This window comes from Hylaeus anthracinus, unplaced genomic scaffold (assembly GCF_026225885.1).
Source record: "Hylaeus anthracinus isolate JK02 unplaced genomic scaffold, UHH_iyHylAnth1.0_haploid 4, whole genome shotgun sequence".
NCBI classification, from domain to species: domain Eukaryota; kingdom Metazoa; phylum Arthropoda; class Insecta; order Hymenoptera; family Colletidae; genus Hylaeus; species Hylaeus anthracinus.
In genome coordinates this window covers 11,391,564-11,407,009 of record NW_026535289.1, presented here as the reverse complement: position 1 = coordinate 11,407,009, position 15,446 = coordinate 11,391,564, and the positions used below count along the sequence as shown (strand labels likewise).

Here is a 15,446-nt window from a genome sequence, read left to right as displayed (position 1 = left end):
GATGACGATATATTTATTAAACGCTCTGCGTCACTCGGTATCCTTTCAGTAGGTATGTCCGTCATCGATGATCCGCGCGTAAAGGAATCTATCAACGATCACTATTTCTACTTTACTAGTAAATGTCGTTTTAGCAAACGAACTACTAATTTACTACGAAAAAATTTGGCAATATCTGAAAATGCCTGACACACTATTATAATACCGTAAATACGAGTTACAGTAGAATATGATCGTCGATAGCGGGTCAATGGTTTCTTTAAAATGGAGTCCTTTCGCAGTTCTAATATGAATTTCCATCGATGCAAAGCGATTCCATCTTGCAGCGATCCCATTCCAATAAATTCTTTTCTTTTCTCGGTAATTCTTTCTGTCTGGTATGTTAATTCTAATGTCTAAATTTGTATCCGAGTTGTATCGATTGGATTTATCGCGCCTGAGCGGCGACAAATGGAGTGCTTAGGGATACGTACCAGGACTAGGCGCGACGTCGTGATAAGGCGGCAGCTTGTCTAATTCGAGGGGTGGTCGATCAGGTATAACGGCCACGCCACCGCCAGACCCGCCTCCGCCACCTGGACCACCGGCTTCCTGAGCGTTCGAGTCCTCGACGCCGACGCCGCAGCAGCCCGCTGGAACAGAAACAAAAAGGCAGGTCGTTGAGGCTTGTCCCTTCGGAAAATCCGTTGTCGGGATCGCCAGCGCGAGTCGTGCTCGAGTTTCAACCGATGAAGGCTCGAGGACCTACGAATCGAGACGAAGCTCGTGAAGTGCCAGGTGAGCACCGACAGGGGAATCCTGTTACGTTACAGGCTGCCACTCGCGGGTTCTTACAGGGCTGCAGGGTCGCGGGCATAGATACTCTTGTACAGGGTGTCCCAGTAATCGTAACGAATAGCGATTCTCAGAGCAACGTATAAATTTGAAGTGGTAAACAATTTCTTTGCGACTGATGTGTATATACGGTTTGTTTAGATTGCTCGCGGCAGAAAAGAATGCGTTGTGACGTTGGAAAACAAAAGCCGATTCCGTAAGAGCACCGGCACGGTACGCGAAGCGATCGGTACCGAACCGACATGTAATAAAAGCGTTTACGATTTCCAACATGAAAAATGGAAATGCATCGAGTAACAAGATTATCAAAGCTGTTCTTCTCCATAACGGAGGTCCACGTAAAAAAAGTTTTACTCCATAATTTCTACTGGTTTTTGCAGGAAGAATCTCCCGGGACACCCTGTATAGGGTGTATATCCTTTACGCACACACGCGAACGCGAATCACCGCATTATGACATGAGCTCGCGTATGGATGGAGAGAGACAGAGCGGAAAAAAACGGCTGCTTTCTGTATGACCTTATTGTGCGCCCGTCATCGTGCCGTCATCGTGGCCCTCATAGAAACGCGGCGTGGTTCGGGGTGGATGGTATGGGAGCACCGGCGGGCAGAGGAGAAGGAAAGGGCAGAAGGAGAAAGGCAGGAAGGGCAGGACAGAGCGGTAGAAAATAAAAAAAAAGGAATTCGGAATTCATAGATCAGAAGTGCCGCCTCGCGGTAAGTAGGCATGAGAATGCTCCAGAGAAAAAACGAGATTATGGGAATCCCATGGCGGTGTCTCGCTCTTTCACGTTGGTGGTACCTCATAACCTACGCACGTACGAAGCTCCGCCGTCGTTCGTCGCCGTGGTCTTCTTCGTCGTCCCGATCTCTCGGTGGTTTTCGTCGTCCTGGTCGGCGAAGGCTCGCGCGACGCGCCTTGGCGGCTGTCACTTGCCAGAAGATAGAGAGACTGGTTCTCGTTTATCGCGGTGCCCTTACACACCACCGTCCACGCACACGTGTGCGCGGGCACAGTGCAACGAGCACAATCTCCACTTCTACCTGTGCCTCGTCTAGACGCTATTTTCTTCTTCTTCCAAGAAGCTCGCGAGAATAATCGTTGATGCGCCTCTGACGTCCCGGAATGAAAAGCAGGGTGACGTGTACCCGAGGAGAAATTTAATTCTGTCTCACGGGGCACCGGCGTTCCCGGTGTATTTATAACAAGACGTTACATCGCAATTTGCATAATTAGGATCTATGCAACGTCCGCGGGATTACCTGGTAATGGCTGGACGAGAGGATCCAGCGTCGATCGAGAACTTTTTTCACGCGTCGGTTAATGTATGTATCTTAACGACGGCGGCCCATTATCGGGTACATTTCAATGTTTCCAAGCGACGAAGAAACGAGGGTAGAGGCTGAGAACCGACACTCATCGATAAGGGTGGTTTTCACGATTGAGTTCTTTTGAGAAAACACCACATATTTTTACATCATTTACGGTCTGTTTTATCTTTTACTTCGACACAAGAATAATTTAGGAAACGAATAATAAAATAACACGCGACAAGATTAGTTTCTGAAAACGACCAACAACCGTGTTTGCGAATCGTCGCGCGGTGGCTTCCACCGCGTTTACGTCATCGTGCCCACCTACTGGACGAGGTGAGAGGTAATCGGATCCGTTCCTTTTCCAGCCTGTCGCTTCGCGTCGCCCTTCCGTGGACGCGTTACCCCGCGTGATTTACCGTATTAGATGGTTCGAATATTAATTGGACGGCGAACGGGACGCGTGAAAATCGTGGCGTGTCGTGTCAGCGGAAGGGACAGAAGAGAGGGATCTCCTCTCCTCGGCTAGGTGATCCGAGGGCCCGTATTCTATTTCCTGGGGGCAGTTCTCCGCGTGGCCGCAGGGCCCGACCCAGGGAGCTACGAACGCGTTCGACCCCGATTCGTTTTCAGGCGTCGTTACGTCAAAAAGATTTCCGGCGAAGCGAGAAAATTGTACGTTGAGCGCGGTTTTTTGTGAAATCTCGTGACGGGTGAATGTGTTCCCAGCTCCGGTAGGATTCTGGTAATCATTTACCGAGTTAACGACCTCGCCGACTTCGACAGGCTCGTAGAATTAGAGGAAAGGTTACCGAGTGTTTCAAAGCGAAGAATAATGATTCATCGCTAAAGTAATTATTCTTAATACGTTGTCTGTCAGACTAACGCTGTTGAAAATTTGTACTGTGATTAAATTTGATTTACAGACTACTAAAAACTACATAATCAAACATTTATTATTGTAATTCCGTCGAAGTTTAGGTATTTCATTCAAATTTATTTTCTGTAACACTTAACTTTCAGGATTCATTTTTGTAGTCATTCGGTGGAAAGCACCGTCGTTCGTGTATGGGCGTTCGACGTTGTTAATCTGAATTTCAGGACGACGTCTTCATGGGTATTGGGCTGGAGTACTCGTTTTTCAAAGGAGAGCAAAGGAAATATAACCAGTAAATGGTACACCATAGAGAGCAAGATTTAAACATTTAAACATAGGATTACAATAGAATACGACTAGGTTAAGAAGAAGGCAAACATAAAGACACGTATCGTGACCAGTGTACGAAGAAAGCTCCCGCAATTCCAGACCGAATAATAATCTACGCTAACGACAGGGCCGGTCGAAATAATCAAGAATTATATCTAGCGAACGACACTCCCTTTACAAAATATTACGCGTTAAGTGCCTCACACCGGCTCAAGATTCGAATGCGTAAAAACCGGTCAAGAATACGAGAGCTTTCAACGAACGCGCACGATCCTGTCGTTGAGTCTTTCAGGGTGCAGCAGCTGATTCGGCGTATCGGTCGGGGGAACGCGCGATAAGCCGATTAAAGCATTCGATTCACCTATTCTACTCGGGCCTCGAATCGCCATTGTGTCCCGCCGATCGTACGGGAACCCATCGTGTACGGGCTCTCGTCTTTTTTGCGCAACCGCCTCTTTCAGCCGTCCATTAACGCCTCTCTTGTCCGTTGGCATTCTACGCGGCGATTCTTAACCCGACGGTTGTACACTTCGAACCAAGTTTCATTAATTCGTTCCTCTTTTTCTTTTTTTTTCTTTTTTCTTCGCGAGCTATGAAATTGCTCGCCTGGCTCACGCGCAAAGTCCGCGCGTCGTTTATTTAACGAACTTGCCGCCCGTGTACTTTCCAAGCTGAATTCCAATTACATCCGCACGCGAGTACAGCTATAATTTCAATGCTGACAAGTTTACATACACGTCGGATAAGTAAACCCACGGCGAATACGTTCAGCCCGCGACAATGGCCATTGCGGTTTTAATGTAATTGATAGAAATCTAGAGGCGATTCAAAGGGTTCGAGTCTTTGCGACTTCTTGAGAATAAACAGGAAACGCGTATAGATGGTGGTTAAAATCTTATAAAGGGATTCAGGATACGATTTGCCGAGGCTGCCGTTGAAGGCGTACTCTTCTGGATAGTAATTGGTATGGTTGAGTTGGGGTTAGTATAAAAGTGTTTTGTCGCTTTATTCTTCGAGGCGTCTTTGGAGCGACACATGTCCCAACTGACAAAGAAATTTAAATGGGATTTCACCAATGATTCGAAATATTTTTTCCCTCGTCGACCAATCTAACATTCGAAGATACATTCAACTCGATTTTCACGAACGGTATCGCCAATTAGTCAGCCATTCAAATGTTAGCTTCGCACGCTAGGCTTAACCCAAGCCTCGCTTAACCTCTGCGATCGGTCGCGGACAATCGTTGTCTCAGAAAATAATGCCACCTACTACACCTTTCTACGGCGGAGCGTGCAGACGGCGTCTGCTAAATAGACGCCTCTGGCGCCTGCCCCGCGTCCTCAGGAGCGGTCACGACGTTTCGGTGTGAAAGGCACTTAAGAGGCAAATCGTGGATCGGTGGAGATCGACGACAGAGTCCAGGGAGGTTTGGTAAAACGAGTGTTGGATAATTAATTCGAGTGACCCTTGTATCCCGTCCTGGTAGTAACCTGCCCTCGTCCCCACCTCTCTGCCGTCCCTTCTTCCTCTTTCTTCCCTCCTTCGCGTCTCCTTTCGTTCCCAGTTCGTTGATCGTATCGTGCCGCGGGTGATTTTAAATCAGAAAGTTAATTAGACGCGTTTCACTGTCCTTTATGTCGCCCGTCCGTCGCACCGCTCCGGTACCCTTTACGTGCACGAAGAGCCAACGGTAGCCTGGCTGACTGTACCGCCGTGAGGGGCTTTCATTATGCGAACTAATTAAACTCCAATCGACGCTGACACTCGACGCCACGGCTCTACTATGCATCTCGTTTGCACCAATCGACGTCGCGCGGCTGTGTGAGGCTCGTGTATCTTTCTATCGACGCAACGAGACCCCTGGGCGCTGGGCAGAAACGTCGCGGGAGACGACATCCGGATACGTCCTCGGACCTTGGCTCTCGCTACGCGTCGGTTCATCTTCTATTTCCGTTTTTCATCTCGTTCCGAGGAATCAGATCGATTCGTCTGTTTCGCTTCTGGGAAGCCTCGAGCCATTCGTCTGGGGTACTCGTAGGTGTCCTAACTGGTGCTGATTTCCTGGGCTGGAGGTAGTCTTACTTGTTAGGCGAGTGTCTTCGTACCTGCTTTGTTTCGTGGTCACATAACGTACGTGCAGGAAGTAGACAGGACAATATGGGCACACGTGGAGGACAGTAGATTGTTTCGTGGAAGTTCGGTTGTTTATTTTATAATGCATGGGAGCTACTTTCTCTTCGTCCACATTTCACTTATCGTGTACATTTTCTTTTTTATATACCATTTTTGTCGTTGTTATCTTAATTTTGTCATTACTTCTTATTTTTAAGCCACAGGCTTTCGATGCATCTAATTAACCATACCTTGAAAAATTGGAGCGAACATCCAGCATTCGAACCCGGGTTCTCTGCGTGGTAGTCGGATACCATTAGGATTATTAAAATTTCTCAATGAGATCTAGCACACAAGAATTTAATACGAAAGGTACCGAAGCATATCGCGGAAGTGTGTCCATTGCTGAATTGCGATCATTATGCGTTACACAAGCACGTTACAGCCAGGTTCTCTTGAAAGAATTTGAATCCCTTTCATCGATGGCGGTTCGGTGTCAGCACACGTGGCCTTTTGAGTTCAGATAAGGTTTCACGGAATATTCACAAAGGGAACTTCAAAAAGGAATTATTAGGGGGCGGATATCATATTTTAACGAGCGACAAGGGCACCGTAGAAAAGGTGGAACAGCGAACCGATATCCCGGCAGGGAACTGGTATAATTACGAACTATTTCCAACGTGTCCTGTCAGCGTTACTGCTATACTCTCGGCACGCTTCGATTGACATGCCTATTGTCCCAATTTCGCATAATCGGAGCGCAATTATTCGGAACGCACGCAACACCGGTCGCACAAGGTTTCGCATTTTTCGATTTCGATAATTGCTTGGTAATTTTCGGTTGCATTTCGACGACGGTACGACAACGCGCGCAGTGGTACTCTTAAAGAGGAATGCGATTTTCCTGAACGAGCCACCGATCGCATAATTTCGCGGCGGGCAATTTTCTGACCAACGGCTGATCCTAATCTGGGCGTTAGCGCGGTAACGCGGTAATTTATTATCCTAAGCAAATAAACGGCTACGAAACGTAAATCGCGCCGATAGAGGATTCCAATAATAACAGGACGTATACTTGGCTACGTTAACTGTAACCTCGATAAGCAGCTTAAACGTAAGCCTATCAGCCACGTTAATAAACGCAACCCGAAACAACTACGAGGTGACCCATAAGAACACCGGGTTTATAATAATCCTTACCTCTGCCACCAGCGCTCTTCATCCTGCAACAGAAAACACAAATCTGTCAGAAACTGAACCCGTCGAAGGATTGGATAATTTCAAGGGAATGGTTCATTTGAATAATCGTGTACGTTGAAATGAGTTTAAAGTAAGTCTCAAAATTGTCACGGACTTACTGGGCATTCATATTTTTAAAAAATGGTGCACCCAGAGAAGCCAGCCTGTATAATGACCGATCTGTTGTGGTTTTGTAACCATGTTCTAGCCGACAAGTCATTAAAATCTCGACGCGAGAAGTAACGGCGATAAAAGTTTGCGTTAACCGCGCTCTGAATACGAGTCTTTGTCTCGATCGTCGGAGGAAGTGGATCGCTATAAAGATCCTCGATTTTCTCGTCACGGTGGAACGAAGGGCTGGCCGTAGTTACGGCTGTCTTCTCCGTCCGTGGCTTTTTTCGTTGTTTCCTCTGCGGGTTTTTTGTCTTGTCACACCACGGATTCGGATCGGGTCCGATCTAGTTAGCGACCGGTTCCCCGCCTTCCTTATTACGACTCGGTTCTCTCGATTTTGATGCATTGCGGGTAGGTGGTAATTTAAGGGGAATCGGCCGGGCAATCGAGCGCGAGGAGCCCAGGCTAAACCGCGATCGTTTCGCGGATCTTGATCGCCGATCCGTATCGGGATGCCTGCCCCCTTCGTACGGATTTCGAAGGCAATCTCCCGCGCGGAAACCGACCGTGCGCGCAGCTGTTTACGTTCTTATATTTCAATTCGAGATTCCGCGAATAAACGTATAAATTTCTCCGTTCCAGGTCGAAGATTGAATCGGATTGCGCGCACGGAGGCTGGCTCGCTCGCGATGGTTAAGGAATTATGGACTTACGGAATCGTACTGACCTCCGACAGTGGAGAAGCGTCACCATCACCACGGCGCCGATGCCAGCCGACACTAGGGACACTATCACTAGGGTGAGCACCCATCCTAGTTCGCCGGGAGCTTCTGTAAACAAAGCAGAGGGTACCAGGTTAAACGAGAAACATCAATGCTTGTTGTATAGGTCTTGATTCTATTATAATAAATTACACTTAACTTTAGGAGACTAACGATTAAAATTCAAATGTTTGCGCCCTTATTTTCTGAAAACAAATTTCTTTGAAACATCAGGAAATTTTAGATTGTTGGGAACACGGTTATTAATTATCGTGAAAGTTTATTCAGCCGCTGTCAAAGACGAGAAATCGAGACCCAAACGTTGCATTTATCCAGTCGAGTCCTCAGGGGCTGTAGCTGTGTTCTTGTAAGCTACAGTACAGGCTTAGCAACCCCGAGGAACCCGAGCTAGAGGGGGGCCAACGAGCCCCTACAGAGATGAGTTGTCGAGCGACAAAGGATAAGAAATTATGCAATATAGAAGGGCCAGTGAGGCCACTCTATAGAGATAGAGATGAGAATTTATCACATATACACTAGAAAAACACTCTTATCCAATCACATTAGACACCATTAATGGCATTAATCACGAAGAAATCCACAAGCTCATCCTAACTTTCAGAATCGGAAAAGTCCGTCGCACATCTTCTAAATGTAACAACACAGCAATAGTCAGAATTTCGTAGTTACCCGAATCTCCAGAGGTGGACCATCTAGAGATCAATCGCAACTCATTTACTTAAAATTCCTCATTCGTCACTTCTTACCTATCGCAGACCCACATTTCACTGTAGACAAGCAACCAATCAAAAGGCACCTTCACTAGCAGATTAAATTCCACCTACATTGTACCGATCCTCAAAGAAGCCACGTTAATTTGCTCCAAGCAACCCTCCTCCGCAATAATCCTTTTTCTTAACAGCCAACCATTCAGGGAGAATGAGAAACGTCACGTGACCACGACAATCCCTCGCAAACCCGATCAGACTACTTCCGAATGCTTCCACGAGCCACCCGCTGGGACAAATACCCGGGGACGTTCCCGAATAAATTGACTCGGGAGTCGCTCGCGTGTTGGGTTCGCGAGGACGGACGGTAATTGGGCCGCGGCTGCGCTCGCCGCGTCCGGTTTCCGCGCAGCGGGACGCGTCGCAGCTTTATTACGCGAGTGCCTCGGTATTATCTCTGCGGCGCGCCTAACCGAAAGGCTCCCCTTCGTTTTCGGCGTGGAACCGCCTCTGCTCGCGTGGAACGAGAGTCGAAATTATGTTCCCGTGGACGCGAGACCGCCTCCAAGACGTATGCATCGCGCTGGTTCAACTCTTTCGTCGTTTAATAAAATTGAAAATGAAGTTTCAGTAGCGAATATTCTACTTTGAGGATCGAAATGACGATTGCATTGGAAAACTGGGGGTCGTATGGGCATACTTGAATTTATTTGAAAGGATAGGATGGTTAAAAGGATAGAGGAACTCCATAATGTTCGATAAGATGCCTGAGGCAATTGCATCCCGCATGGTCGACACTCTCGTAGCTTAATAAAATTGAGAATGAAATTTCAATATATGGATAAAGAATATTTTATTTGTTCCATGGAGATCGAAGCGGTAATTGCATTTGAGAAACTGGAGATAATGTGAACGTACTCGAGTTTACTTTATAAAATGATGAAAAATACCTTAATATACTAGGGGTGAGAATATGGGAAGATATTTCAGTTTCACATTACGAAAAACGTCCGTTACCTCGTAACGTAAGATTAGGGCGCCCATATAAATTTTATCAGCCCTCGATAATAGCATACATTACGGATCGAAGAACAGGCGCGAAGAGTTCGAGATCGCTGATGTAGCAACGTTCGCGAGTAGTCTGGCAACTCGTACTGGATGGGCTCGCTTGTAAGACATTTCGCGGCTCGATTCGAGCGATTTTCCGCGAACCATCTCTCCTCTGTAGCGGAGCAGGGCTATTCAACCAATTCTCGGTCCGTTCGTCCCGCGATTCTCACAGTTGGCGACTCGGTTTCTCTCGCTCTCGCCGCGGTCAATGTACGAGCTCGCGACGATTATTCCGTTCGCGGCGCTCATTAGCGAGCAGCTCCTGACGATTCGCGGAGATATCTTAATCCTTTAATGAAACGCTTTTGCTCGGTGCCTAATTTACCGGCTTAACCGCGAGCATTTTCCGCGGAACGAGTCGCCGCCGTTTGCTTTACTGCCCCTGGAATCGTAAATAGGGGAGGGAGAGGCGCAATTTAGTCAGGACGAGTCCGCGGTAGGCGGCGAGAGAAGGCAGAACGAGCACTTACTTCGCTTTACGTGGCAAGGGGAATGCACATTTGCAGTAATCAGTGTTTGCTATCCTACAATTGGCGAAGCAGTCGCGATCGGGCCAGTTTGTCCTAACCTGCCTTTATGCAGGTTAATTAAGACCTTGGGCTTTTATGTCTGGTCTAGACGTCCAGCTATGTCGTCTTAGCGATATTGACTGCTATCGGAGATAGCCCGCGTACGAACAAGTAACATAGTTACCTTTTTGCTTGCAACCTTCTGTTTCCTTTTCGTTTAGTACTTGCAGTTAGACGTGGCAGTTTGCAGGGTGTTGAGAGAAATTGGATTCTTCAGGGATACGTGCTACTCACGAATGCAAATAGTACTGGGATTTGCCTCCATCGTTAATTGGATCATACTCGGTTGCATGGAAAGGCAAATAAAATTCCTTCAAGGTTCTTTCTTCACTGTTACTTTAAATTCATTAAGATATCATACTCTTACTGCAACGGGTATTATTAAACAAATTTTCAACATTCTTCATTCGAATTCGTAGAATTAAAATATCCATAAACTCCAGGTTCGAACATTTTCCAACCTTTTACAAAACACATACGCATTCTCGAAGTGTCTATAACTAAACAAGCAACATTTGAGACAAGCTATTACCCACAGTATTCGTAACAAAAATTCACGAAGAAACCCCTTTTCCTAGCGTTCCATCCCTGACGACTTCCTCGACGCTGCATGCTCACTTTGATTCATCGCACACCCGAGGGAGCTCGAGTTGGTTTGGGAGACACGGCAGACAAAGGTTCGATTCGTTTCGGATACACTCTCCGGACTGCTCTCGGCATAGACGCTCCTAAAGGCGTTATTGTGCCCCGTTTATTGTATTCGTCGCGTCGTGCAGAAACACGCACGCGTGTTTGAGCTCGTCGATGTTCCGATTGTTCGCGACAGAGAGGACACGAAAGGGTTCGTTCGAGAGGAAAAGAGGGACGCTAGTAATCCGTTGTCGGCACTCGACCCTGAGAATTCACCGCTAGATCCACTCGATCGTGACCATAGAGTGACCAGGCAACGCTGGAGTCGTGCGCCTTTCGCGTCATGGTGTTTGGGAGCGTTTGCTTAGCAACTCTAGCTCTTTGTTCGACCCTGATTCCTTGGGAAGCTCCTGGAGTATGAGATTGGTACCTAGCAGCAAACGATCTACCGATGTTGCACGAATCGGGCGACGAATCACGTAGCCAGTTGATTCACGACTTGCGGATTTAAAATTAGGTATAAGAAAGTGATCTGTACCTTGGTCACATCTTTGCTTTTAGGTTTCCTTGGGTTTGGTTAAGTTTTTTTCATTTAAAACGTGTAGTCTTACAAGACGAGTGCCACGGATGTTGGAGTCGCTTTTTTAATAACACCCTATGGAGTTTGTCAAATGGGCCTTCGTTCGTGAGATATTTTGCTTTAAAGGTTTTTATATGCGTTCTTAAGAGATTTATAATAAAAACATCTAGTAAGATTCGTATATTGATAGAGTATTGACATTTATTTTTTATTTTTTTTTTTTTTTTTAGCTCAGCTTGTGATACTTCGGAGTAGGCAGTGGTTGATTTCTGTAATAATCAAAGTTCACGCAACGAAAAGAAATCCCATTTACACAACACATCTTCGATACCTACAGTTACCAGTAATTTCACTTTCTGTCGTCTCTTCCACTTGTCAGCAGATCGCAATAAACCTGTCACGCGACGATCGAGACTCCACTGTATCATTATTATTCGAATGTCCTCGCGATGGGATATTCAACCCCTCGACGCTCCGGAGGACAAGTTTCCATTCCACTAACCGATGCCGAGACAATCGCGTGAAAAGGGACGAGCCAGAGAGACAGAGGAGCGTCGTACAAGGGAAGAAAAGGGATTTTAACACGCCGTCGTGTAAGTTCGAATTAACGGCAACAGGTCGCGTGGAGGCACTTACGCGGACAGAGGAAGAAACGAGCTCGCGGGACTGGAGGGATGGAAGAGTTAACGGGAAGGAGAGAGGAGAGCGGGCCCGTCTATCAGCGTCACGTTTCTGACGTGAACATAACAACGTGCACGGCACGGCTGATAACGCCTTACAAGAGAGTTATCAATCATCTCCCGCGGGGACCGGCCACCTAGGATAATTCGTGTTAACTCCGAGGCGCGCGAACAGCCTCGCTATGAGTCAGGTTACAACGTTGTTTCGACGAAGGCGGAGGAAGAAAGAGACGAGAAAGGACAAAAAACGAAACGCCTCGATTTTTGTGAACGTCCCTCATCTCGGATTCCCTGTCAGAAACGAACCGACCGTACGAAAAGGGACACGTTTTCTGCGGTGTTCGGCCCTTTGTACGCCTGTCGATCTCGCGTCGAACCCACTCGACCATCTACCATTCAGATTCCACTAACCCACAGGTTTTTTACATGCACATAAACATAATTATGATAATTTATGAATATTTGTATAGATAGATAGATAGATAGATAGATAGATAGATAGATAATTTATTCCTTGTAATTTTTTACATAAGGAAGAACTTTTGCTTCTCTTTCCTCACTCTTTCTTTCAACACATTCTTCATCCATACCACCCCGTCACCTTCATCCCCAAGAACCATTTCCAAGCTCTTATCCATTCGTACTGACTCCCTACAATCATTCAGCAAATGAAACTGATGGGTTTGTTTAGATTGCGCACGTCGTAACCGAGTTCGGTTCTTTCTGGAATCGATCTCTCCAACATCTAAAAATATCACAGAAACGTACTTTCTTCTTCCACTTTGCACGCTCTGCATAACTTCTTTTGCTGATCCACTTACGAATATTTTTATATTTTTCATCAAAATCTGTAGGACACTTTTCTTCTGATGGTCCAATCGTTCGATCGCGGCTGACGTAAAGCGGCCATTTCCTTGGCTGCAAAAACAAGCTCGGCTGTATGGTGCAGCGTGGCGGAAATAAACTGCAACGACTTGCCGTGACGTTTGTTCCGACTCCCGATCGTTCGGTCGTGCTTTAACGCGCGATCGTCTCATTATTTTGTCATTTTCAGTTCGATCGGCGATCGACCATTAACTACCGCAACACCGAATCGACGCAGGAACTTCGCTTGAATATTCCGTGATCGTTTAATGCCATTAGGCGGCGTTTACCGACGTTTTATCGTACGGTGCCGCGATTATGTTCTAGATGTAGCTGTTTGAAGTCGCGCCGATGATCGTGAAACAGGTACAAGTGAGTAAACGAAAAATGGAATTTTTCACTAATTTTATATCGAAGCGGTGCATTTTACTATAGTAGATAAACATTTCTAACAAAATAGCGGGGAATTGATAATGAAATTGATTGTTATGAAATTGAGAAAGGAAGAACGCAATATAAAATTGTAGGAAGTTAAACGAAATTAAGGCACGGAGATTCGAACCCACGATCCTCGGATCAACGTCCACATTAGATCTTCGTAGTTCGTTTATCATTCGACGTTCGTTTCTATCGTAGACAAGAACCTTAGTCGTCTCTGACGGTGATTTTCCAAGCGTATGAAATTCTTGGGCGACCACGCGCGAAAGACTCATATTTGTTCCAACGAGTTAACGACAAAACTACTGGACGGACTCGTTCCGCGCAGTTATATTTTTAGAATAACATACTGGAACACGTCTCGGACCCGACAAGTTTCACCGGTTAGTAATTTCGGTTTTCTTTCTTCTACCAGTTTCTTGATCAGCCTGGTGCGACGCGGATAATTATTTTTTTTCTGTTTTATTTACAGCCGAGAGAGCCCTTTAAACGCGCGATAGCCGGTGACACGGTTTAATTTTAGTAACAGCGTGCACGGTTATTGCCGTACTCGAGACAGATAAATTCTTTGCAATCAGGTCCTATCAAAGGGGGAAGGGGGTAGTCAAGCCACTTGGGCCAGGTGTAATAAGAAGGCTTCAAATTTACGCAATGCTCTTGATTCGGTAATAATAATTAATAGCCGAGGTACAAAGAGCAACACCGTTAAATTTAATTCTGGATCTACTAGTTGGACTAATTAGTAGAGCCTATCTACCAAAGTCTATCTCAAACGTCACGCTGCTAATGGTTGCATCAGTCTTTAATTATTAGGTAATTTATTAGCAGATAATTAGTTCGAACCGTTCGGACGATTAATAGCATCACGTCCGTAGCAGCATCTGCTGGATGAATAGGAGCATCGCGTAACGAAGATATACACCGCTATACGTACAATTAAAAAGTGCAATGGAAAGTAAAAATAATAATTTAACGTACCAAAGAAATTTTACTATAATGCTGTACTGTCACTATTGGGACCATAATTCAACGTGGAATATACTTCCGTCGAAGAAGTCCAAAATCCAAAATTGTTCGTTCGTTTTATTCGTCATTCGAATTCTTTGGCTGAATAAGAAATTAGGGTCGAATTTCAGAGTCCGGGACTTCGATTATTGGGACCACGAACGAACGCGTTTCTTTCCTTCCCTTTCCCGATCGTTCTTCGTCCCTTGGCCCAGCAGAGCCTAAATAGTTTTTGATTTGTAAGCGTCCATGGGGGGTCGACGCGCACGGCGACGTGAACGCCGCCGCAACACGCATTCCCTGGCACGATTTTACACGTGTTCACTGCCACCGGCGATGCTCACGCACGACACGCAACGAGTTCGCGCTTATGCTTCGCAGGATTTATGCGAATATCGGCCGTTTCGCGAGACACGGCCGCGAACAGGTGCGAAGAAACTCGAGGAAAGATGCGCGACGCACGACCACCCCGGTGGATGAGACTCTTCTTTTAAGCCTTCGCAGCGCGGAGTTCGCACACCAGTGGCCCTGCTATGGCGATATGTGCAATGCCAAGGCGGATCAAATTTTATTCCGAGTGGAGGATAAACATTTCAGATATACTCGTAAAGAATAAAACAAATTTAGCTGTTGTTCTTCCTCATTGCTGCCCTTGTATCTACTATGGTTTAACGAAGATTCGGCTGAGATCCACTGTCCGTTCGCCGCTGGATCATCGATCGAAAGCGTAGAATGGGAGCGAGCGAGAGATGTTTTGAAATCTATTACGCAAACCTATTAATTTCGTGAGGAATAGTGGTACCCCTCTCGAGGATTCGATTCGACACCGTGGCCAAGTATCGTCGAAACATTAATCATCGGTGTCATCTTGATACGTATCAAATCTCCGACTGGCCGTGTAGAAGGGCTTTTGTACATTATCGAATATCTGCTCTTCGAGGCTGTTCGTTTGATCGCGATAGAAATATGCATATTACAGTAAACGATTGCCATTAGCGAACGATGTGTCGAAGGATGTTTGGAGATAAGTTTCTCGGGATTACTAAACAGTAACAGATCTTACACGTCACTTGTTTCTAAGGTCGTTTATAACAGGCAATACTATTTGTGACAAAATTGTCCAAGTTCGGTGTATGGTTATCTAATTAATTGTCTACCTAGTCGTGTTAGTAAAATTAAAGGTGTTTGCAAATATTCAAAATATAATTTGACTTATTGGATGAAATATACTTGTTTTAATTTTAAATATCTCAGAAGTAGT

At 46.0% G+C, this 15,446-nt stretch overlaps 2 protein-coding genes across 2 annotated transcripts in view; one reads left to right on the top strand and one right to left on the bottom strand.

Moving 5' to 3' along the window:
* Positions 1-15,446, top strand: part of LOC128894980 (L-lactate dehydrogenase-like) — a 206,235-nt gene that overhangs the window by 6,914 nt on the left and 183,875 nt on the right. The window contains exon 2 of the mRNA XM_054157135.1: positions 7,463-7,619. The gene's annotated coding sequence lies outside the window, so the exon portion shown is untranslated. The remainder of the gene's footprint in view (positions 1-7,462; positions 7,620-15,446) is intronic.
* LOC128894979 (uncharacterized) overlaps positions 1-15,446 on the bottom strand; it is a 102,045-nt gene that overhangs the window by 6,845 nt on the left and 79,754 nt on the right. Inside the window, exons 3-5 of the mRNA XM_054157134.1 lie at positions 7,548-7,650; positions 6,668-6,690; positions 474-632 (exon numbers count right to left, since the gene is read on the bottom strand). Coding sequence (XP_054013109.1) covers positions 474-632; positions 6,668-6,690; positions 7,548-7,650 — 285 coding nt within the window. The remainder of the gene's footprint in view (positions 1-473; positions 633-6,667; positions 6,691-7,547; positions 7,651-15,446) is intronic.